The sequence below is a fragment of the Ammodytes marinus genome, assembly GCF_949987685.1.
Source record: "Ammodytes marinus genome assembly, chromosome: 20".
NCBI lineage: Eukaryota > Metazoa > Chordata > Actinopteri > Uranoscopiformes > Ammodytidae > Ammodytes > Ammodytes marinus.
This window is the reverse complement of record NC_137224.1, coordinates 15,478,069-15,504,568: the sequence shown is the minus strand read 5'-3', so window position 1 is coordinate 15,504,568 and position 26,500 is coordinate 15,478,069. Positions and strand designations below refer to the sequence as shown.

The 26,500-nt window shown below is 41.2% G+C and overlaps 1 protein-coding gene across 1 annotated transcript in view; it reads left to right on the top strand.

Moving 5' to 3' along the window:
* The window catches only part of dnah9 (dynein, axonemal, heavy chain 9), a gene marked incomplete at both ends in the record, with an annotated part of 157,544 nt that overhangs the window by 112,327 nt on the left and 18,717 nt on the right, over positions 1-26,500 (top strand). The window contains 8 exon segments of the mRNA XM_080048562.1: positions 4,017-4,181; positions 5,383-5,523; positions 6,949-7,119; positions 7,274-7,396; positions 11,445-11,638; positions 13,351-13,499; positions 15,134-15,261; positions 21,440-21,667. Coding sequence (XP_079904688.1) covers positions 4,017-4,181; positions 5,383-5,523; positions 6,949-7,119; positions 7,274-7,396; positions 11,445-11,638; positions 13,351-13,499; positions 15,134-15,261; positions 21,440-21,667 — 1,299 coding nt within the window.

Sequence of the window (26,500 nt, the reverse complement as noted above, 5' to 3'; positions counted from 1 at the left end):
TTCACCGTTAATGAGAACTAAAACGCTTCACATCCCAAATTGCCTTAACAGGGCTGCTCCGTGGCACTTGGTAATCATTTGCCTAAAAAAAAAATGATAGATGTAATATCTCATTTTAATCCCAATTAGGGTGTTCTGCTGACTGGTTAATTGTTTGTTTTCTCCCAAGGAAGGGTAATTACAAGTACAACGTGCCAGAGGAAAGCTAATTGTTAAAAACTCACTCATTACTGGATCCAGTTGGGAATGTTTTAGTGTGGATAGCTTTTTCCCCTCCAGAATCAGCTGTGCAAGTAGGTCACGGTTGACTCACGCTAGGCAGATCAAATGTCACTGAGTTTAAATGTCCACTACTAAATCTCATTCTGTACCCTTTCTTTCTGCTCCATGTGCCCACACATGTCATGCAGTTCTTCTTCTAAAATGTCAAAAATCACATAATCTTTTTTTCATGTGCAGCAGAGGTGTCAGAGGACAACTTTTCAACTACAGAGCAGGCGATAACGTCAAACTCAAGAGCATGCAAGATTTAACCAGGTTCAATTAGTTTTAATAATGGTGTAAAATAGCTCTCATCACGACAATAGGAGATACTGTCATAAAGGGAACAATTAAGCAGTGTGATCTCTTAAACTATCTCTCCCCCCTGCGCCGGTGCAATCTAGACTAAGTGTGTCTTTTGTCATGGGAACATTATGCCACAGGGAGGATCCAAGCTCCCCCGTTGATCATACGGGGGCGGATACAGTACTGCCAGGAAACGTATGACTAGGACTGGGTATCAGAGTTCAATACTTTATTGGGACCGACCGAAATGCCTTGATACGATTGAGCATCTAGAAATGTATTGTCGTTCAACGTCAGTGAGCCAAAATGCATGCAGATGTGCCAACATCTGAAAATACATAAGGTTACAACATGGGTAACACAGTATACATCAGTGAGCCTTACATATTGGCTCAGGCGATCGGGCATATGGGCTAATCTGAAGGCAGTTCATTCTATTTCAGCTTGTCTAAAGTTTTATTTATTGATATTTTGTAAAAATGCCAAGGATGAAAACTTAAGTGTTATTTACCATAATGTGTAATGTCATCTTGTTAAAATGGATTTCATTTCTATCAACAAAAGTAGCGTTCAGGAACCGGAATCGAAGTCAAAATATTGGTATCTTCATCGATATTGAACTTTAAGCGAGACCCAGCCCTACTTATTACCAGCGTCTGTCGGGGATAACGGCACATCAGCTATTTTCAGTCACAGACAACACCGCAGTAGGCACATCTCACAACAGCCCACGAGCCCCCCTTTATTTCACAGTTCAAATGTCACAGAGGCTTTTTCTAAGGGAAACTTCAAATAGCAAAGTCATTATCGAGCAGAAACAAGGAGCTACAGCGGACTATAATGAAGGACAAAGCAGGATGAAGCAATAAAGAGAAGTCACCGTGCCCCGTCGACTTTGTTCTCCCCAACGCCCGGGCTTTGAAAAAGTTAAAGTTTCTTTCAGACACCTTTTTTTTCAGCTACAACAAAGACAGAAAAAAAGTGGTTGAGTTCAAGTTTTAGTAGAGGACGGGGTGCACTAGGGATGTAACAATATACCGCAAAACGGTCGTTCGCGATATGAAAAGGCCACGAATGTCAACCGTAAGTTTTTTCTTGTTATACCGCGTCACGGTATTGAGGCGAGCGTGCATGGTAAATGCGCTCCGTCATTGTGGAGAGTCTGGTAAGCAATGTTGTCATAAACGTAGCACTCAATCTAACACTGTATGGGCCACAGTCGCCACACCAACATTGGAAACCAAACAACAACACATTGACACAACATCTTATCACTGAAACATGACTTCTAACTTTAAACTGAACAGTCACGTCTCACGTGGGCCGTTGTTTACACTAGCGCGTGCAGCTTCACAACATTGAGTCACGTAGCAGCAAAGAAGAGAGAGAAAGAGAAAAGGGAGAGATAGAGAAAATGATCGACTAGCTTACCAGACTGAAGAGAAAGTTGCTCGCGGGTCAATTATATCATTATGAATCCAGGCGAACGTGAGGAAATGAGATTATAAAAAAAAAAAAAAAAAAAAAAATAGAACAGAATAGAATAGAATCCACCGCCACCGCGCGTTAAATCCCCGGTAAAGTCGGCGAACTTCCGTGAAAGGCAGATGAAGGAAATAAGTCCAAAGATCCTTGATATATTCATCACAACTTCACGTGAACTCAGCAGACAGTAGCTAACAGCATGTTGCGCAATACTATGGAATCCCTACTATGTCAAACTTAGGTGACACTACTTTGGTCAAATGAAGGTGACGTTGCGAAAGTGTGAGGAAGGGAGGGGGAGAGGAGTGCACTGCAAAAACATTGATTTTGAGACTGCAATTTAAGTTAATAACAAATAAAAATCATAAATAAATATTTTACAGAGTTAATTGTGCTTGTCATAATGTAGGCCTAATGAGGTAAAAGCATGGCTTGCAAAAATAGAGTTGATAAGCAAATAAAACATAAATAAATGGGGAAATTATCACACTATTTAAATAATTTTTATTTTATACATACTTTTACAGTTACAGACAAGTGACTAAATTAAGTTTAGATTTAAAATTCCTATTTCAGTTTGAAAAATATAGATGTAATGCTTCTTTAAAAACAGCATTAGAGAAGCAGTGTCTTTGTTTTGGTGATAAGTTGTTTAAATCTCTCAGAAATCTCTTCTTCATATTAAGATATAAAAAATTTTAATTATTCTTGCGTTTATGTTTTATTTAAATCAGCGGTACAACATTTCATTTGAGGGGGTAGAAATGAATTCCGCGCTTAATATCGTATCGTGATATCGTGATATCAATCGCAATATCGTATCGTATCGTATCGTACCCAAAATTTCATATCGTTACATCCCTAGGGTGCACTAATCCATATAGTGAGGTGTGAGTAAAGTAAAACCCATTATGACTCAGCTGTGTGTGCATAGTCTGCAAAATGCCTTTATCGTCTCATAATTAAATACATAATGTCTCGGACCACTCCGTAATTGTGAGTTTGTGTGTGTGTGTGTGTGTGTGTGTGTGTGTGTGTGTGTGTGTGTGTGTGTGTGTGTGTGTGTGTGTGTGTGTGTGTGTGTGTGTGTGTGTGTGTGTGTGTGTGTGTGTGTGTGTGTGTGTGTGTGTGTGTGTGTGTGTGTGTGTGTGTGTGTGTGTGTGTGTTTATATGCATTTGTACAACTATTTTTGTGAGAACCAATTCGAGTTTTAGTGGACATGTCTGGAAAGTGGGGACATTTTGGCCGGTTCTCACTTTGGGAGAGATCTTGACTTGGGGGCTGTTTGAGGCTTAAGAATTTATTTAAGCTTTAGGTATGAATAAGGTTAGGGTAGGTGTGGGTGGGGGTTAGTCTTTTCGATTTGATAGGTAGGGTTAGGGGGTAGGGAATGCATTATGGCATTAATTGTCCTCACATGTTTAGCCACACAAACGTGAGTAAGTTTGTGTGTGTGTGTGTGTGTGTGTGTGTGTGTGTGTGTGTGTGTGTGTGTGTGTGTGTGTGTGTGTGTGTGTGTGTGTGTGTGTGTGTGTGTGTGTGTGTGTGTGTGTGTGTGTGTGTGTGTGTGTGTGTGTGTGTGTGTGTGTGTGTGTGTGTGTGTGTGTGTGTGTGTGTGTGTGTGTGTAAACTTCACCATCAAAGTCTCATCACATTGCGGGTTAGGGTTTGAAGTCGGCAGCCAGACGGAAGCTGCCCTAATCCTGCCCGGAGCGCTCCCTTCATGGGTCCGGAACGCCGATGCAGAGCATATTGATTAGTTCTGCCTTTGAGCTGCCCTTCAGTATTCCTGTCTTCATATTGACCCACACACCTTGAACAACTCCTACAGCCTCAAATTAGGATGTTAAGAACCCAACAACAAGCATATGGTGTATCCGAGAAAACCTTGTACTATCAATTCGACACATTATGGCAGCTGTCAAATGAGAGTTTTTTATATGTGTGTCTCCGTGTGTATTAGTCGGACCTGACCAAGCAGCAAAACGGTTTCAAGATCACCCTGAAGACGCTGGAGGACAACCTGCTGTCCCGTCTGTCCTCGGCCTCCGGGAACTTCCTGGGAGACACAGAGCTGGTGGAAAACCTGGAGACAACCAAATGCACCGCCGCAGACATCCAAGAAAAGGTCCTTTTTATTTATTTTCTATCCATACACATTCTTCTTATTTTTATCACCACCTGTCTGCTCCTCTTGACTCTTTAGATTGCAGCCCACAAATTACCTTGTTACTATTGAGTTCAATCAAGGGAAATCAATAAGAATACCTGCTGGTAACTATGAGTTAGAGGCTCATAAGATAAACAAGCCCTCGCGAATATGTTGGCCAGATCCACTTCTGATGTCCTTGCTTCCTCCTTTATTCAGAGGAAGAAAAAAACTGGAAACCTGTGTGCTTGCAGGAATACGCCCATAAGCACATTACATTTGCACTGAAACGCCAAAAACTCCTAATCACTCAGAATGCTCATCAACACCAGGGATTTACCACCCACAACATTATATTCACAATTCAAATGTTTTGAGTGGCATTTTTTTAATGATTAATGTTTAATTGTTTTCCCATTTCCACATCACATTTTATATCGAAATTTATAATAATTACTTTTACCCGTATAAAGTGCCATACAGTTAGCATTATTTACATATAGCCATTGTAAAAGGACATACAGGTTTAGCCCGCTGGCCAACTGTCTGTATGCTGTAATTATTTAATATTAAACTGGTCATTTAAATGCTTCTTTAAAGCGTTAATTATTAACGTCCTCCTACACAAAAATATTTAGTCCCTTCCCTGTACTTTACCCTATGTTCCAATATGTAGGCTTTTATCTCAAACATTGCAGTGTTTAGTTTTTCGCTTAGTTTTTCTTCACCTTCTTCAGCAAATCTTATCATATCACCTCAGCGTATAATTTCTGCTAAAAGAGAGTCACCGATGTTTCTGATACTTCAGAGCACTTGTGGGAAAAGTACAGTGTGTATGATGATGTGAGAGTGTGCCTCCTGTCTGAGGAGATGAGCGATGCCTTTGCAGATGTTCAGTCCTAAGTTTAATTGCATAAGCATTTGCTGGTAAGAAGAAGTATAAAAAAAAGGCACATAATTGTCGTGTTTCACGCAGTGTGGGGACATTTTGGCTGGAACCGTGAAATTGGAATAGCTCCGCTCTTTACTGGAGGCTGTTTTATCGGATGGTGCGGAATTTGATCATTAGCTGACTGATGATTCCTAAGCTAGGGCATAACTCCTCGTGTGTGTGTGTGTGTGTGTGTGTGTGTGTGTGTGTGTGTGATGGCATTTGTGTTTTGCTATGTCTCAACTGTAGGTGGAAGAAGCCAAGGTGACGGAGGCTAAAATCAATGAGGCTCGGGAGCACTACCGACCGGCGGCAGAGCGGGCTTCCTTATTGTACTTCATAATGAACGACCTCAATAAAATCCACCCCATGTACCAGTTCTCTCTCAAGGTATAGCCTGTCTATTGACACGCAATGTTTCCTCTACCTCTCATGGGCCCTCAGCGAGACCCCGTCCTTACACACACACATACACACACACACACACACACAAACTTCCATTTACTCACCGTGCTTTATGCTCTTTGCCCTGCTTTTATTGTGTTTGTGGCTCCCTAATGTAGTTATGTAGAGCGTAATGTCTTTCATATTGTCAGCCAGCGAGCGCTGATAGCAGGCGGCCTGAGATATGGTTTGCAATCACCACTGACTCCACAGGTAGCTGCCCTGGCCCAACATAATCAAATGACAACACCTTCAGTGTGTATATAAACCTTTGACCTTGTGAATGAAATGAAATACATTATGATATGTGTTCCATCTTCACACAAGAGCATAGTGTGACTCAGTGACTGCAGCAATAAAACCAGAGCACAAAGAGAAGAAGATAATGACTAGCGTTGTATTTCCTTAGCTACATTTCAATTTACATTACTCCTACTACCACTTTTTTCAAACTGTTCCAGTTCAATGTACCCAATAGTTGGAAGTGCACTGCTTGGAATATTCAAGAAAATGTATTTATGCTGTGGAAATCAAAAGCTGAGAATAGGCGCTTATCGACTTAACTAATCGAATGCAAATAATTTCAAGGGTGTTTGAGTTAAACTTCCTCTGTTAACAGCCTCTTTAAAGAACAACCTCATACTGTAGATACTCACACTGCAGCAGCTAAGGTTTCAAGGATGAGGCTGTTGATATTTACGTTTTTATTTTTCTCAACATATTTCATGACCAAAACCAGCAATGCATTATGCTTATCTCAATACTGTCAGATGTTCTCACGCTGCCTTTGCCAATCAGCTTAGATATATTTGGTTTCAGACCATAACAGAGCTTAATGGAAAATTAATATTGGAACTGCATACTTTGTCCTGCCGGAACAGACTTGATGTTATCGGATTCATCAGATTATTATATTGAATTGTTGATATTGTGTTGACTCTAGTTGATTCTATATTCAATAGTTTTGTTACTTAAAGATATAGTGTGTAACTTATGACGGCCCCATGAGGAATTCTGAGTAATTACAACAACACTGTCGTCCCAGGTAAGCCTTTCGATAGTCTTCTGCTGTACGGCCATGGTTTTTCAGAATCAACAACTGAAAACTTTTATGGACACTTCTTTAGCTCCTGTGCAAGTGTCAGTGGGTGACAGCAGTTGATAAACTCTGCCATACTGAGAAGTACAGTAGGAGTTTTTTGGAGCTGAAAGGCTTAATCAACTGACTCAACTTTTTGGGCGATGGCTCAAATATAACCAACATTAATTTATATGAAATAGTTACGCACTCTAGCTTTTTCAGTTCTTTAAACACTTCAATGTCATATGCTGACAATGCTGACTGTCCCACCTGCTCCTGTGAATCCGCAGGCATTCAGCGTGGTCTTCCAGAAAGCGGTGGTGAAGACGGAGCCATCCGAGGCTCTGAAGCAGCGGGTGTCCAACCTAATTGACAGCATCACGTCCTCGGTCTTCCAGTACACCACCAGAGGCCTGTTTGAGTCTGACAAGCTCACGTACATTGCTCAGCTGGCCTTCCAGGTAGGAACGCTAAAGCCGCTTTCATCTTTTGTACGTTTTTTTTTTAGAGCAAGCTCGCGTATGCAGTCCAATCAAGTGAAAACTAGGGAATGTGCTTTTGTGCTGAAGACACAGCATTTTCAAGTCAATTCCTCTTTGTTTGTTGTGTGGCTAGATTCTGCTGATGAATAAAGCAGTAAACCCCGCTGAGCTGGACTTCCTCCTGAGATACCCCGTCCAGCCTGGTGTGATATCCCCGGTGGATTTCCTGTCCCACCACTCCTGGGGAGGGGTCAAGGTACACAGAGAGAGAGAGAGAACTTGTTGTGAAATGCAAAACGTTTTGTTTTATTTTTTCTGTGCGTGGTGATTTGCGGTTTTTCTCTGTTAAAATGTTTAATCTGACTAGAAATGGGGATCACAGTTGACATTATTTTGACATAACTAATCCTAAAAGTGAACAACAGGTTAATTGATAATGGAAATGACTCGACGTCATTGTAAATGAGGGTCACCCCTCAATTGGTCTCTCGAGGATAAATAAAAGTTAAATTAAATTAAATTAAATTAAATTAAATTAAATTAAAAATCTTCAGCTGCAGCCCAAGCTCGCATAACTACAATAGGCCATCATATGCTAACAAAAAAAACCTATCACAGCTTATTCAAGAAACTTACTGGCACCAACATTCTCTTATCACGACCGACTGCAAACCAGTCCTCCTTTAACTCAGCCACTCTCTATCCCCTCAAAGGTCAGCATTGTCATTGTCAAGGTGCTTTGCAATTAGTCAATGGAAAATCCCTGTGTCAAACTTCACCAAAGTTATTTCTACAGGAGAGCTCTGAACAGATGTCCCTAATCTCAGTCAGTAAAATACTTCAATTGCTATGAAGTGAATCAATTGAGTTCTGAGGATTCTCTGTTATAAATTAAGCAAAGCGTAGCTGTGCTTGGAGTTCAGAGTCAAGATGAAGACATTTTAACTGTACTGTACACATTATACAGTCCCGTAATATTCCATTCTATATTAATTTGCTGACTGACTGTGTGACTATAAATGTTAACTAAAAAGTTATACAAAACCTTCTTGCCACGATTGGTAGAAAACTTCAATATAAAGTTGTTAATACCATCCTGAAGTAGTTTACTCTTTCATGGAAACGGACCTCTCCTCTTGAGATTCAGAGGTGTATAAAAAAGATGCAGGCAGGTTGTTAAATTGTACATCAGATCTATCTTTAGAAACCCATCTTGGATTCCGTTCTATGTGGAAATACCAAACTAAGCTCCAGCAGTTTATGTATTAAGGGCCATGACTGAAATCCACAAGTTATTTTTGCAGCGCTATGTGTGTGGAGTTGCTTCCTATGATAAGCGGAGTAAAGGTGAATGGCACTATCATAACATTATTGTAAAAGAGAGGTCAGGAGAATGACTTGTTTGGGTTTGAATACTTTTGCAGTTGTGTTTAGACTACCAGATAATGACTTTGAAAAGGCCAGAATAAAAGGGCAAAACAAACTCTGCATTGTACAGAATAATCAGAACGGAGCAGAACTGATCTTAAAAGCTGAAGCAAGTGGATTAATCATGGAACTACTATCTTGGTCGCTAAATGCCATTGACCGCGTGTTTTCAACCAGAAAAGCAGGAGCTGGAGAGATACCGTGTCCTGATGGCACCTTCCTGTCCGGTTACGCACTGGATAGCTGGAAAGAATGGAAAGTGGTTTGCCTGGCTGCATTGGACATTGAGGATGTTGAAGATGTATACATCTTCGCTGGCATGACGGTGGGGATGGTTGCTTTGGGAACTGCTCTGTATGTCCAGTATCGCAAACTGAAGAAACTGATTGTTGCACAAGCGGATGGGAGTGACGGAAGATTTACAGCGCTGAAAGATATGGATGGAGCAGCTGTTCGGGAGGGGATAGCAAACATTGTATCCAGTATTGCATCTATCAAAGGAGACATCACAGTTATCAAAGGAAAAGTCGCTGGAATCGATGACATGAAAGGAGACATCGCTGATATCAAAGGAGACATCCAAAAAATGGCTACAGTGGAAAGAGAGGATAACGATGTGTAATTAAAATTCATCGGGAAAATGGAAAGCATGTCAGTTGTGCAAGGTCAATGGATAAGGAGAATGAAAATTTGACTGTGTATTGGACTGCAGCTTAACAGAAAAAAAAAAAAAAAAATGCAAAATTGTGTTTTCTTCCTTTTTGTTTTCTTCCTTTTCATTTTTTATTTTCATTTTTTATTTCTTTAAAACATTTTTTATTTTTTATTTTTTCTGTGATCAGTAAATGTGTATCTGATTCTGAATCTGATGAAATTGGGGGCGGGACTCGATAAGCCTTAGGCTTCTTCCGTCACCCTTCGGACAACACAAATTAAGATGTATGATGTGAAAGAGATAATTGTGTATTGTGTGGAATTGTCCGAAAGAATAATAAATAAATAAATAAATAATAAATAAATGATGCAATCGGTGCAGCAAAGTCTCCCAGCAACAACTTTGCATCAAGGGAAAAGCATACTTTAAGATGGTAGCGTAATAAAGTGTGTTTTCTCCGTTTCACCCAAACCCCAGGGCCCAGCTTTAGAATTTTGACCCCTTTGCTTTTTAACATTGAAAGGGGCACTGCTCTGCTGCTTACCCATACTTCCTGACAGACGTCTGCCAGTCCATCCCTGTGGACGTCAAACAGCATCTCTTGTCAGATCAGTTCAGCAGCAAACTAAACTCTAAAGGCAGCATTTTCTTTCTTTTTTTTTTGCTGCTCTGCCTCATGAATTTTTCAATCCGTAACCACCTGGAATATTAACTTAACTTAAAGCCCTCGGAGGTTTTGGAGACGGCCTTTCTTTCCCAAACTGCACTCAACCTACCGTGGACGTTTAAGACCCTGCTAATCAAATCCTGTCACTCGTTTTTTTTCTTATCACAGTAAGAAATGCAAGTAATCGGTTGGAAAGCTTTAAAGGAAGGATATGATCCTCAGATTGTGTAGCCCCCTCTTGATGATATTAGCTGAGTAGGAAGCCCACGAGACCCAGTGTATTCTCCCTTTAACGGGGTTGGGAGGTTGCCAACCGCCTGTGGTAATTAGACAAACTTATTTGAAGTGATGGACTGTGTGCCGAGCCACTCACTCTACCTTAACGCCTCACGTCCAGAGGGAAGCAGCTGTAGGAAAGCAGATTTTATGGATTCAATTGGATATTTTTTTTGCTCCCCCGTGACAACTTATAAGTTAAGAACCTCTTCATAGTTTATACAGTACAGGAGACCACATACACACTGCACGAGACTGTGACTACTCGTCAAGGGAGTGCACCTGTTCAAGGCCGCACTGCGTGACACTGCTGTTCTTCAGAAGATGAGATAAGGTGTCTGTCAGCTGTGGCATCACAATGCAGCTCCTACTGGTTCTGCAAGGGATGCATATTCACCCCCCGTCCCGTTATGAAAGGGGGCCCTGTTTACTCAGCATTTCCGTTTGAATAAATATTATTTATTTAGGCGTGAGGAAAGATAAGCACTTTTTTTTCTTTTTCGCCTTTTTTTTCTCCAGCAACTTCTGCAAACAAAGTTAGTCCTTTTGCTGTGTGCTGTGAAATGTTTCTGAAGTGGTCGAATATGTGCATGCTGATCACAGAGTAGCAGCACTTTAAAAAAATGAAAGCTCTTTTTCTCTATGAATCAATGACCATGTTCACATGCACAGCATATGCTGATTAGGGTCCATACTCTGGTTAAGACAATAATCCTAATAAGGTGTTTCCATGCGCAGCAGATACAGGGATATTCCTGTTTGCATTTCAATCAGCATATTCTGAATAAACCAGCGACATGGTGGAAGAGTCATGATGTCTAACGTCAGTGTGTTCCTTCCAGACAATAATTTCCATCCTTCCAAGGAAAATGAACACTCTTTATGTCATTATTGTTTTCTTGCAATGTTTTGTCAGCCAAAATGACACCGCTTCTTTGAAGAATGTTTACACCATGGTTACACACGCTAGTGTAACAGCCATAAACCAGGTAGGCTAAGGCAAATGCTGAAAAAAGCATCTAAAACTATAGTGGGAATATTTAGTGCGCTTAAGGAGTATACATATCTTAATAATGTGACTAATATAAGATCAGAATACTCCAGTTATCTTAATGCAATTATGGCTTACTCTGACTATGACCTTACCCTGATTAAGGTGAACAAAAACTGCTGTTTACAATATGATTCCTTTGTCGGAATATGATCTTAAGCTGGTAAATATCAGTGTATTGCTGTGCATGTAAACGTGGTCCTTTTTTCCCTCTCCTCCACCACCAGTCCCTGTGCTCCATGGAAGAGTTCCGGAACCTGGACCGAGACATCGAGGGCTCGGCCAAACGCTGGAAGAAGTTTGTGGAGTCGGAATGTCCGGAAAAGGAGAAATTCCCTCAGGAGTGGAAGAACAAAAGCTCCCTCCAGAGAATGTGCATGATGCGCGCGCTGAGGCCTGACCGCATGACGTACGCTGTCAGGTGAGAAAAGCTTGGCCTTTTGCTCTGTGATCTGTGAAGGATCTCACTGACCTGTGCTGTTAGGTCAAAGTGGAAAGGTTAAACAGTGTAACCTTTTGCCCTATAGTTTGAGTTGACTGGTCGCCTGTGCTCACTGCTGCTGCTATGTCTGTTGCTGTGGTTAAAAGTAGCATCAATTGCATGGCTGTGTTCAATCAATGAGCCTCATTATTAAACAAGGATATTGCCAAACGTGCATAGTAGTACTACTGGCAAAGTTTCATGATACTTACAAGTATAGTTACAAATTGTTCCCTACTAAACTGCAGTGTCTCACCTTTAATACAAAAATCTTATCAAACAACGCAATGTTAAAAGCTACCCATATTATACTTTAAAGTCGAACTGTTAGAGAACAAAAATGAAAGCTGCATGATCAATATTTGTATATGGACACAGAACAAGAGAAATGTCTAGTATGATAAGTGTAAAGTGTAGAAGATAAATTACCACATAGAATAATCATCAGAATGCATTTTCTCTCATTTATCATCTTTCAGCTAATTTTGGTTTTTTTTACACCCCGTAGCTTTACTGTTTTTGATTCACTCTCTTGGCTCTCATCAGCCCTGTTGAACAGCTGTTCAACTGAGAAGTTCGAATAAACCCACTGCATTGCCACCTGTTCAGCACCAAACAACAGGCTGAATTATTGATCAGCTGGTGAACACAGTGCAGCATTTAGTAGCTAAAGAGCCACATATTTTATTCCTGGAGTTAGGGGAGAACACAACTAAAAAGGAGTAGTTTTTGGGCTGGGCTTTCCTAGAAAATAACTAAAATATAAAACTTGTTGTCTAAAAAAGTGTGCTTTATGTAAGAGTGTGCAAAAGGTATTCATAAGGCAGGGTTAAAAGATGTCTGTTAAAATATGTGGATGACGGACTGACTATCCTAGAAGGCATATCTAGTGTTGTACAAAGTTGTAACATAAAAAGAAGAGAAATAGCCGGCAGATGCCTAGGGTTGCTGTCTCCACCTGTGAATCCTCTTGGACATCGTAGCACTCGAGAATATTTCACATAATGTATCTTTACCACCAGTTTAATTTATATAATTTGTATATTGAAATGTGTTTGATATGCAGTCAGAATTGAGAGAATGTAGTGCTTATTAATACCAGGTGTTATACAAACACATTATACATTATACAAAGGCCACATGATCTGTTGACATTATCCAGCTAATTTTTCCTGCTACAGATTACAAGGTAATAGGTGGTAATGAGGGCTTTATGGTGGAAATGGAAAGGCCATTTTCTATCAATAGTGTGTTTTACACTCTAACTGTGTAAGTAAATCACCTGTATATTTGTGGTTTGTGTAATAAATACACATTAGAGCATATCAAATTGAATTTGAAATAACTGCGATTTCAAATGATCCATCAACATATTATTTGAACTTTAAATCTTAAAATATTTTCACATGAAAATATGTAATATTTGTTCAAAGGGAACCGTTTTGGAAAATCATGAGGTTTTAAATATTGAAGGATTTAGTCCATGGAGGTTGAAAGCGCCACTGACGACACAGTTGTTCATATATTTTTCCTCTAAGCAGCTGTCTATCTAATGCGCTTTGCTACAGAAGACTCCCGCTCTTCAAGTGACTCATTTTATCGGTCAGAGATAATGAAGTGTTGAGGAGAACTGACTCCTTTTCCCCCCGCAGAGACTTTGTAGAGGAGAAACTTGGGAGCAAGTACGTGATTGGCAGATCACTGGACTTTGCCGTCTCCTTTGAAGAGTCAAGTCCAGCTACGCCCATGTTCTTCATCCTCTCTCCTGGAGTTGACCCTTTGAAGGATGTGGAGAAACATGGTAATGCTTCAGCTTGTTTTATCTTTAATAAGCCGTAACATTCTGCTTCTGAGTGCGTTCTGCATTTTTATCAGGACGTACATATAGCAAATGTAGCCACGTTTTTTTAGTCGTGGGGACATGCAGGATTTTCCACTTTGATTCATACTGGATAGGATTACCAGTCAGAACAGCACTCATTCCAACACATCTGTTATGCGTCTCTGCTGTGTTATCAGCCATTACCACCAATTCACAACAGGCTTGGTGTACATTGAAGGGATTAAACTAAAGGTCACAGATGTATGAAACAACACCACTGGTGTATTGGGGTCAGCAGAAAGAAAATGTCATTGGTTTTAGATTTACTTTATATTCCTGTATGAATAATGTGAATCGCATTAAGACACGCTGTTTTGATTTTTGACAACAAATAAGCAGAAAAACCAAAGCTTTTGTTCTGACCTGGAACAGGCCGCCATCACGGCCTGACGCTTTTGAATCTGCTGCCAAATAATTCAGTCCGTGGGTATTTGAAGTTGGCTCTATGAAATATTCAGTTTACTGGAACAAAGAGATTTCCAGAGTGTGGTTACTTTTCATTTTAAAATTTCAATATAACCATATTAAAGTAATTCATCATCATGATTAATTCACTGTTGTCTGATCTGACTGTCTTGGGTTTCTGTTTGTGTTTGGCTGTCCCTTTTAAACAAAGGAATCCATAGATTAAGTTCAGCATTCTGGGTCAAACACAGCTTTTGTTCAGAATACACAGTAGCCTGCTAGTATTTGTGAGTATTTTAGATGTATTTATGGGTCCCAGGCAGCAGCAGGTGGTTAAATCAGCTGTAGAGCTTCTGTAAACAGACCTCTGCCTCTTTGTAAAAACAGCAACCCTTCCTAGTAGGATAAGATGCAGCACTCCTACTGGAACTGCATGTAAGGGATTTGATTATTGATCATCAACACCCTCACTTTGAGCATAGTCTATCACGCTAATCGCGCAATGCTAAAAGTAACACATTGCTGCCACATTACACTGAACCCACAAAGAGGGGCTTTTCCATTATAGCTGTGACTATTGGGTTTCTCATTGGTTTAAGGCTTCAATTAGATTTTCATTAGATAGATGATGTGATTTTGTATGCTCTGCAGGGGACTAATATCAAACTTTCTGCCTGCTTTTCAGGTTGGAGTTTTAATGAAACAGACAGAGAAAAGTGTATTGTTTGAGCTAAATATCAATAGGCAGACCCAAGGTGGGACAGTAAGACTTTAAGATGTTGACCATCTGCTTATGAAGAACTTAAATTGCACACTGCGATTTTTATTTTTTATTTTTTTTTTGGGGGGGGGGGGGTATTTTTTAATGAGAGTTACCGCATAATGATTACTTTTTGCAGAAATTAAAGATGGAGTCGGGGCGATAATGGAGAACAATTGTTGTCAAAATGTTGGTGGATGTACTAACAACTTCTGGCTATTAACTGTTGAGCCTAGCAGACACTTGAACTATGACAACACGCCTAGCTTAGTTAAAAAAAACTTCTCACAGCATAATTCCCAAAATATAAGGTTACTGTGAGTTCAACAATGTTTCAGAAGGTTGTTTTTGTTTGACATGTTAGTTGTGTACCTGTGTGTTCTTTCAGGGAGGAAGCTGGGTTTCACGTTCGACAACAAGAACTTCCACAACGTTTCTCTGGGTCAGGGTCAAGAGGTTATAGCTGAGCAAGCCCTTGATTTGGCAGCTGAGAATGGACATTGGGTCATATTGCAGGTACAGTATAAACATACACATAACATACGGGCACACACATATCTCAATGTGGTATTAATACAATGCACACTAAATACTGCATCTGCACAGAGAGCCCACACACCACCTAATTTCTTTTCACGAGAAATTTTCGACAAACACATTGGGCAGATCCAATTATAGTTGGGGGTAGGCCTGTCGCGATATGCAATAAATCAATTAATTGCGCGATAAATTAAAATGAGCGATAATTTTTTGCCGTATGCAATAAATTACATTTGCAGCTTGTTTGTTTTCCTCGTGTCTCTCAATTTCAAAGACACTGGACGACAAGAGTTTTAACTCCGGTGTCTCGGCCCTCTCGCTTTGTGTGTAAGAAAGAGAGACAGACACAGAGCAGAGGAGAGAGAAGGGAGAGTCCGCGAGTAATTAGTCAAATGATCAACTGCGCGGATAACGTCAGCTAGGCTACTTTCACCGCAGTGTCTCGCTGTATTCACCTCTTTAACATGTTGGCGACTTTGCCGCTATATTTGCCGACGTTTCGCCATAGCGATAAGCTGTTAAAGACCAGCGGCAAATCTAGCAACTTTTTCTTAACTGCGCTCACATGAGCAGAGTAGCAACGGCTGGCGTATTGTCTTCACTGCTGACAGCCCTCACTCATACGGCCAGTCTAGCTTCCCCCCGCCACCTGCAGCAGCAGCAGCAGACAGACAGCACCGTGCCGGCAAGAGCTGCCAGTTGACGTTTGTACACGCAAATAGTTGTATAGGTCCATATTCAATAGGCCACTGCTTATCTATAATAAAGCTAACCTTATAGTTATAGGCCTATGGCAACAAAGAACATGTGTAAAGTGAGCTTGTACATAGGCCTATGTGAATAGGCCTAGTCAATTTGGGTTAATTTAACTACCTGGTCAGCATTGCATTTTTTAATTATTTTTCCCTCTTTCAGAATATTATGCAAATTAGCTGAATATGTCATCTAAATACTGTAGTTACTTTTGGGCCAATAACTTTTTTCCTTAGAGAGTCAGCAGAGGTAGAGGAGGAAACATCAGAGGGCTCGGAAGAGGAAGGGGTTGTGGTGAAAATTGGTTAAAAAAAAATCCCTTTTCCTAAAGGAATGTCTGAAGGAATTCACATGGTGATGCAAAATCAAAAACACAATGATTTGTAAAATATGTTGTCAGTGTGGTCCAAAACATGCTGGAAATACAATATCAGTAGGCCATATATATTTAACATTGGGAAAATGTGAATAGATGCCCTGGTATTGATCTTTGAAAGGGTGGACTTGCATTATTATGCCAGTAGCCTATCATTATATTAGTTGAAAACGGCAATATTATCGCTTATCGCAATAATTTTTGGGGCAATTAATCGCCCAGTAAAATTTGTTATCGTGACAGGCCTAGTTGGGGGTATTCGACCACTAATATGAGTTGTATGAAATGACACTGCGGAATAATTGTTCTAACATTCCGGCTCCCAGTGAATGCCCCATGTGCTAAACTGCATCCACCTCACACAAAAGGTGCCAAATCATAAAGGGTTGCAATAAAAAGTGACAAACACTCGCCAAAACAAACACTTAAATCTAGAACACATTTTGTAGAATGAATACAGGGATCATTTTGTTGAAGGATGTTTTATTGGCTTTAGATGGCATTTCCTTTCTGTGTGCATGTTGTGAATAAGGAGTACTATCACATTGTTTTCCTTTGCACACCCAATGGGCTGTTTGCTTTCCTCCGCGGTGTTGTCCTTTGCATAGAAAAGTGAATTCAATTTTCTGCAGAATTTTTCTATTTAAAAAGGGGCCACGGCATTATACAGTACAGTATCTACAGCCTGTGTCGTGTCTGTTCTCCTCTTATCTGGAGGGCAAGGCTGGCGTTTGCATTTTAAGTGGAAAGCTTGTTGGAATTCTAATGGGCAGTATCGACAGATATGAACCGCATACTGGCCAGCCTTTTCTTTTAATTCACAGAGCTGGATATAAAAAAAGAAAGATTGGGACCCCATCACTCTATTCTCCAGACCAAGGATAGCAAAGACAAGCAGTCGTTTAATTACCTTTGCATAAGAATCCCAATCAATAGGCTTAAAAAGGCCTTGTCCCCCTTGGCAACAAACCTCCCACTCACTTTATCAGCGGCTGTCTGTTTGTCCGCCCCCTGTGGCACCATGGGAAACCAAGGGGAGGTATCATGTTCTGGTCTGTGTCCTGTTTTCACCAACATTATCATCTCCTAATATAACGCTGCATCTTCTCTCTTCTATTCCTACTCCCATTATCTTGCTCTTTTCATTCCCACATGTCACTTTCATACTAATCTGATTTATTTCGCACCACATCTATCTTCTCATCAATCGGGGGCGGGACCCGATAAGCCTTTGGCTTCTCCTGCTTCCCTTCGGACGATAACACAAAGTAATATGTATGAATATGCAATGAGAAAATGATGTATTATGTGTAATTGTCCGGAAGAATAATAATAAAAAAAATCCACATGGCCTTCCATCCTTACGGTAACCATTTGGGGTTTGTGATCTAGCCTGGTGAGACCAGCCTGATCTCGGGCCAGCCTCACATTCATCTAGACTTTCTCCAATTTCTGTGGGGAGGAGCATGGCCCCTTCCATTAGTGAAAGGCAGCCCCTGATTGGTTCATGTAGTCATGATTCTAGCCTCCAGTCAGACCGGACCCTCCCCACTTTCGGCCAGCCTCACATTCGTCTGGACTTTCTCCAATTTCTGTGGGGTGAAGCCTGGCCCCTTCCATTAGTGAAAGGCAGCCCCTGATTGGTTCATGTAGTCATGATTCTAGCCTCCAGTCAGACCGGACCCCCCCCCCACTTTATGTCCATTACTGGAAGGCAGCCCCTGATTGGTTCATGTAGTTGTCATTGTCAATCTAGCCTCCAACCGGCCAGGCCCTCCTCAGTTTCAATCCGTTGGTAGAAGACAGCCCCTGATTGGTTCTTAAAGTTGTTGATCCAACATGGATCGACGAATAAGCTTGTGAGATATGGCTGGTCACACAAATTTCGTCACATGGTATCTCTCCTTCCACTCCTCACCCTTATAATCCTATCAATCCACCTCCTTGCCTATCCCCTCAACCCCATTCTCGTCTCACAGTCCACCTTTACTCTTCCAATACCGGTCCTGGGCTCCATCAGAGTGAGGGCCGGGTCAATGGCAGGTTCCCTTTATTGACGGATAATTATACTGCAGAACAGCAGAGGAGACAGGGCCTGGGAGACAGAGATGCAGCAACTTTGAAAGCAGCCCACGGGGAGGGAGAGGTTGGGGGTAGGGGGGAGGGAGGGAGGCAATCAATCCGGCAGATTGGAGTTGAATATCCTACATCAGCCAGGCAGTGGGAATCAAGTGGCCCTAAACTCGCTATCCTCTCCACACATTTACTGCTAAAGCCACCCCCATTTGCAGCCAGCGGCACAAAGAAGTGCCGAGACGAGAGAAAGCAGGAGAGACAATTTGATGAAAATGCTCCCTCTCAATGTCCTCTCTGCACTTTTGCTTGGTAGCAAGGGCCACATTGCTTTGGTAGTCTTTTGAAACTTCAATGATTTATTTTGCAATCTTCTTTTTTAATAATCTTACATTGAGAGTGAGACAACATTCATTTTAACTATTAATGGAGAGATGACCCTTTTTAACCTACGCGGAGAGCTAGGAATAAAATTTAACAATTTCAGCTACATGGGGAATATCAATATTGTGGCCCGGTTTAAGTAATTAATGTGAAGGGATTTATTATGCATTCAATGTGCTTTTATAATAGAATTGTGAAATTGGAGGAACCACTGTTTCCATAAGTATTTCTCCCCACTGTAAATTGTAATATTAAAGTTATTATTTTTTTATGCTTTATTGATGGTGTAGAGACAGAGTTGAAATGGGGCAGAGAGGGGAGTGACATGCAGAGAACGACCGTGGGCTGGAATCGAACCCGGGTCCGCTGCTGAGCTAAGGGTGCCCCTTAAAGTTTTCTTTTACTGACATATACAATGTTCCTCAAGGCAGAGATACAGAGTATGCTGAATAATGGAATAATAGAGTTACCTTTATTAAAGTAGCTAGGATGAAGTTTCAGTTTTAGTTTTTTATGATCATCAGAAGAAAAATGTGTTCCTTGTAGGTCGGAGGTTTAAGTCACAGTTACTTAAGACCAGGATTTGACCGTTTGTATAAAAGCATTAGGCTGGGAGATTTGGTGTGACAGGCACTGCTCTTTGAGAGAATTCACAAAGAAATCAGAACACAATGATTCCACTGAGAGAGAAAATGCCCCCCTTGTTTGATAATCAAATATAGCCAACAGAATATCACATTAGACACAGGTCAGGGTGGTGGAGGGAGCTGCAGGGGCAAACAGCACTGACATGAAGTAGATGTATTACAGAGAGCAAGCCAACCATCGCAAGCACATACACTCAAACCCTACAACACTCAAACCCCTATCCTGCGTATTTGTGAATTTATCCGCACCATTTTCAAACTTGGACTCAGCAGTCTGTCATGCTGTCGTTGCCTGCGGTGTGTTTGTCCCTCAGTCCTGTTAGCTGTGTGTGTTGCTTCGTCCGTCTGGAGTCTGACTGCTCCTCCACTGCAGGGCCGCCTCCTCTATGCTGGAGGAGCCCAGCTGTGCAGCTGTCCTCAACGCCTGCTCCTTGACGAATGGGTTTTTGTCTGTGTGAAGGCTAAAAATGGCGCGCGTGCACCTGCATGTGTTTATATATTTGCTTGTGCGAGCCGGCGTTTGTGTGTGTGTGTGTGTGTGTGTGTGTGTGTGGGTGTGTGTTTGTGCTGAGCGTGTGTGTGTGACAGGCCTTTTCGATGTGCCATTGTGCTTTCCCTCAGGTTGTGTTTGATAGCAATGCATCAAAGACCTTGCCAGTGGTGTCTTCTAATGGGTTTTAGATTCAACTTTTTATATTATTATGTAAATAGGTGACTCTTTGATGTAGTATCAGCGCAGTCATCATCACGAGGGCTGCAAGGCCCTTATCGAGAAGACGTTGAGGGGAACAAAAAATGTTGCACCTGAAAGTTAATTAAAAAGCCATAAAGTAGTGGCTGCTCCTCTGTCTTGTTTGTTTGTCTGTCGTCCTGCTGGTCTCTCTCTTTCTCTCTCTCTTCCCCCCCTACCCCTGCAGCCAGAGGATGAATGGTTTCATTACAGTGACAAGTTCTAAGGCAGTCTCTCTCACTTCTTTCTGTTGGCTCCTTTTATTGCCAAACTATTTACATGCCAAGAGGAAGGCTCGATGAAAAAGTGCTTGAATTTAGACTTTTAATTTGTATACCATTCATTATTTTCTCCAAGGCATCAAGAGGCAAACTAACTAATCATCTTCTCAGCTTCAGATGACCCTGCGGTCTTCTCTCCCATGGAATGTGAAAACTTTCCTTTTTTGATTTTCAATGACTCTCCCTCAAAAAAATATCCGTCGCGCTCCTTGTCGCTTCATGCCGCTTTGGAAGAGAGTCCCAAACTTCAGCCATCATAAGGAAGATTAAATACGGAGAGCAAAGGGAAATGAGAAAGTAAAGAGGCTTATGAATTAATGACTGGAGTTATTAGTGCTGTAATTAGATTTAGCAAATGGGCAGTCCTGTGTGGTGAGGTGGGGGGGCTTGGCGGACTCTCTTATCATTCACGGGATATCCTGTAAGTGTCGGGACAGTTCAGATGGAAAATTGAGCTCATCCATGCTTGCGTGATGGTTACAAGTCTGCTCCGCCGCACCCAGAGATGAATATGCAGAAAAGTCAGCACCAAGTTACGCAGGAGAACGGTCGCTTTAATGTCATCAACCTAGAAATGGGTTTTTCGAGTGCTGTGTACCATTTAATTTTGTACCACATCAAAGTCACAGTGAAGAGAGGCGAATATGCAACATCTTAATTGCTCCGTTTGTGTAGTTGTCATTACAAACATAAATTATACGTCAAATTCCAGCATCGAGTACCTTATCAAGCTATTATGTGTTATCCATTAAAGACTTTTACACATCTCCAACAGAAAACATTACCTGGGTGTAGATTAGGCTTTCTATCCTCACAAGGGGGGAATACATTTTCCCCAACAATTTGCCCCCAACCAATACAAAGCAATCCTCCTTCTTAATCCCATGTCATGTTCCAACTCCCTGTATAGAATATCCACTTGGTGGCTCGCTGGCTGGGAACTTTAGAGAAACTTCTGGAGCAGCTTGCAGAGGGAAGCCACCAGGACTTCCGTGTGTTTGTCAGTGCAGAGCCTTCGTCCAGCCGTGAGGGACACATCATTCCCCAGGGCATCCTGGAGAACTCCATCAAGATCACCAACGAACCCCCCACTGGAATGCACGCCAACCTGCACAAGGCCCTGGATAACTTCAACCAGGTATTACACCCAGAGGAAGGGAGGTCATAAATTAAACCAATTACCATTTACATGTAAAAAAAAAGAAGCTCTTTGGTGAAATACTTGAGTGTTAGTTTTTGCACAACTGAGTATTATGGCCACCAAATTATGCACCAAAACAACCCCCTTCCGCCACAAAAGAGACCATATCCGTGTCATTCTTTCTTCTGAACAGACACAGTTTTTTTGCATATTCTTTTCTTGTCCTGATAAATATGATAACGTGGTGCTAATGGCCCAAAAGCAAGAAGCTAAACCAAACTAATCACTAAACGCTCCTGTTGTGACTTGTTTATTTAATTTATGATATGTTTGGCACCTTGTGTCATTCACATAATGGTTGGAGAATAGTGATTATATGGAGCAGAAGAGAGATTGCTGTGAAGATCAAGAACCATATCGATTTGAACCAGAACACAGGGAGGCTCAAATAGGCCTACATGTTTTGGAAGTGGAGCAGGCGAGGAGAGAGGCTGAGGCTGCTGCGCTGAGTGGATACATGGAAAAAAGTTTCAATAACTGCAGGTTGAGTGACTAGAGCTGGAAAATCGTCACTCGTTGAGATACAATTGTTGTACAATCCTCTTCAATTGATATGTCGAGCCTTCCCATCGATCGTTTTCTGTCATAAGTTGACAAGCCCCACACCGACACCGCTTGTGACTCTTTTCTCCTCGCCCGCTCCCCTTCAAAAACATGTAACAGACATTGTAATACACAGCCTAGGCTCTGTAAACGAGCATGTTGCTAGCTACTAGGGGTGTAACGGTACACTAAAGTCACGGTTCGGTACGTACCTCGGTTTTGAAGTCACGGTACGGTACAGTACGGTACGGTTCATAGTTAAGGGAGAATCAGTAACTAGCTGACAGTATGTAACATACAAATAAAATGCATAACAAATATAAAAATACTGCTGCAATTCTCCAATAAATAAAATACTTATTAAATACTAGTGTAGGTTCAGTATAAACTAAAATTGCAATGAAAAAATATACAGTAGGCTATTAATGGGTCTTTTTGACTTTAAAAAAAGAAAATATTGATGCAGCTCTCTTAACCCATTGATGACTATGGCAATCTAGGATGCATGTCCTTAATGCCTGAGGGTTTTCTGAAAAAATAGTATGAATTGTCAAGTCTACCAAAACCTTAATATCTAAGCCTGCGTAGCACATAGAAACATGAAATAAAATACATTTAAAAGTTAAGGTTCACAGGTTTTATTTAAACATGCTCCCTTAGCGCTTACAGACCAACACATTTTTCTAAAAATCGTCAAAATTAGATTAGAAATAAATAAATAAATAATATAAAATATTTAAAAATAATGTGCTAAATGAGGTTATATAATCCTGCTTCCTTTTAGCATGGATAGTAGTGACTGAGTGTGCAGTGGAGGGATAAAGATAGACAGATAGGCTATAGGAAGGAGAAGATCGCTTTATTTTATCATTTAGTTCAGTTATCACTGGCACCATAAATCCGACTTCCCAGTACAACTGGAACGCAGACTGACTCCTGCTGTCGGGAGCCGATCAGCTGGTCCAAACGGCTGTATACCACGGAGATGAAAACGAAACTGAAACTTAACTATCGCCTGGCTGGGCTGAATTTGAGTTGGAGCAGCAAAATATAGCCTAAATTCATAAATATTGTTAATAAATAGATGCAATGTGTTGTGTGATTTTCGTCAGTAGCCTATAGTAGTCCTAGATTCTGCGCTCCGAACACCACTAACTGTTCTGTAATACACTATCGCCCCGTATTTTTTTTTATTATTTATTTATTTTGGTGCCTTCTAAAATGCATGTTCGACGTGTTGCCGCATAGGCGATCGCAGTGAAACAACCGACATTGTTCCAAACGTCTATCACTGTTTTCATAATTCACCTGGAATCTTAAGTTATCTCTCAAACGGGATTTGAATAACAGGGGGGCGCCTGCAAGCTCCGGTTTCCTGTTGACTTTCGTCATGCAGTTCGCTCTCTGTTCGATAGCACTGTATAACATCTTTATTTGCACTACTGATAGACTGTAAACGAGGGTTACTATAACTGCTAATAGTGATGCAAACGGAACACTAGAGTGGAGAGCTGTTTATCTCTTGCTCTGACTGCTGCGTGAGAACTCGGCCGCCTGTCAGTGCTCTGGGACGGGGGGGAGTGGCTTCGGAGTCACCCGCTGCTCGTTTAGAAGTTAAGAGCGATACATGCTTTAGCGACAGCCAGGGTCTCCAAAAGTCGCCAATAACACCAGAAGAAGCGGCTAGATTGGTCGCTTATTTTGAAAAAAGTCGCCAGAGGGGTCTGAAAAGTCGCTAAATATAGTGACAAAGTTGCTAAGTTAGCAACACTGCCTGACCCTCATGCTCACCATGGAGATAAGACTCTCAATCGCTGGCTGCTACTGCGCACGTGCGAGCCGAGCCGGAGGCTAAATGGTCCGGGGGGAACTCCGACGACAAGTTTTAAGTTCCACACAGCAAAACAAGCCTGTACATTTGCCATATAACGCTATGTACGCCACAAACGGACCGCGGTCCACCTCTGTAACACCAAATACGTGCCTGTACCGTCACGGTACGGTACAAATACATGTACCGTTACACCCCTACTAGCTACAATGGGCCCCATTTGTTAACATCCCCTTTGTTTACATACCCATTTACAGAGCCTAGGCTGTGTATTAACACAGAAAAAAAAACAGTACGGACAGGTAGCGGATAGTGAGGATAGATCTATAAAATAGCATGTGAGGAAGTTTTTAAAATAACAATTTTGAATGTGAAAGGGGTTGCTCGAAGGAACCAACTCATCCAGAGTGAATAGATGATGTGCATTTGTAAGGTTGCAGGATACACAACTCTAAATAATCACTTTTAAGGTTCCATGCAATGAAAACATTACATCCTTGATGTGAGAATTAATGTTGAAAATAATTTTGTTCTCAATCATAAACTATTGATTTGTTATGAAAAGCTGGGAAATGATCAAATATTGGATATTTTAGCTACACCTGCTAGTTCAGCATAGGGTCACCCCTAAAGATGCACCTTTTTTTAAGCGATAGTTTTCAAGTAACAGTTTGACTGCCAATTTCATGGGATATCTTTGATATATAAGAAACAACTGATAGTTTGTGGTGATAACATGCTACCTTCCTCTGAAGGACTCATATTCATGTTTGCCCTGACTGGCAGTCGAGACAGCACATTCCAATTTTCACTCCAGATTTCTCATCAAGTTACCAATTTGCAGAAATGTAGGATCTGGCAGATGGGCAGAGTCCCCTTTCACTCACCCTGGAATTGCCTCTGACCCATGGAGGGCAGATGTGGATGGAGCTAACATTCATAGTTTGTGTGCGTTAATTTTTCAGGGACAGAGTGGTATTACATGAGGACGGAGTTCACAACAAAGTCAATTTACTCCTTTTGTGTTTGTTATGGGAGTAGCATAATTAATCGTAAAGAATTTATGATCTTGATTCATATATCTATGCAATCTCATTTCTAAATGATGACTATTCTATCGCTCATATTCCCCTATGCATTAATGTCACACTGAATGTTCACTTTTTTGCTTTGGAACGATTCCAGCTGCTAGATAAATGACAATTAGCTACACAATGTAAAGCAAAACAAAACAAGCTATTAATGTATCATTCACGCAAACAACTCAATAGATGTTGTAACTTTATAGTATTCCTCTTTGAAGACTCAACATGTTGAAGCTGATAGTGTACATTCTAGGTTTTTAGGGTGTCTTAGTGTTAGTAAATGATTTTGTTAAAAAAAAATAGAATTGTATGAGATAATCGTTATATAAATTCTTGATCGTGATTCACATTTAAGTGAGAATCGTGCAGCCCTTTATGGGAGTATTGCCAGACAAATACCCTGCTCCTTTTTTTCCGGTTGTTGTATTGTTAGAATGGGATCAGTGGGCTGCAGTGGCCTCTCCCAGCTTACCTCTCTACCTTATCAGTTCTTTATCTCTATCTAAGCCTGAGCATTCCCTCCAATGCATCTTCCTCCACACCATTACCTGAATGCTCTTCTTCCTCCCAGTGCATTTCCGTGATCCTTAGATTGCAGATGTCTATCTGCCTGATAAGTGTAACGGGCTAGTGAGCCTTTGCCTTATGCAGAGCCACAGGAGAGGTCTGCTGAGGTAAGAACTGGGGGAATATTCCAGTCATGTGTACTCAGTGAAAGCTAATCAATGTTAGGCTAACTATTTGTAATAGCCCACCCGCGTGGTTAAAAGCCATACGCTAAGCCAGAGAAATGACAGCGTCTTTCCGCTTGACCTTTTCACTGGGAGATGCACACAGCCCCACTGCCTGTTTCCATTCCCCCAGAAGACTATAAGACGGAGTCCGGGTGGGCTCAAGTTAACATCTGGCAAAATGCTTAAGTATTCACTGAGATGACACTAGTATTGAAACCGTTGAAATAAGGGGTTATAGATTTGCTGAAAATGATCGATTATCGTTTATCTTTCACATTTTCCAGTTACACAGACTCACGCGTACCCTGGTGCTAATCATCTTCTGTCCGTTAAGACATTGAGAAGTGCTTTTCAGTGCAGGCTAGTGTGTGTTTATGTCTTTGTCTCTGCAATCTAACTGCATGTCTTTTCTGTCCAGGCTGCGGGTCATGAATAGAGAGGCTATGCGTCTCTTTCAGCTGTGTTGAGCAGGGGAGTACTGTGCAGAATATTAACTAAATCTCCAAAAGGGTGTGTGTGTGTGTGTGTGTGTGTGCGCGCCTGTGTGCAGTAGTCGGACTTCACTGTACGTGTTTGT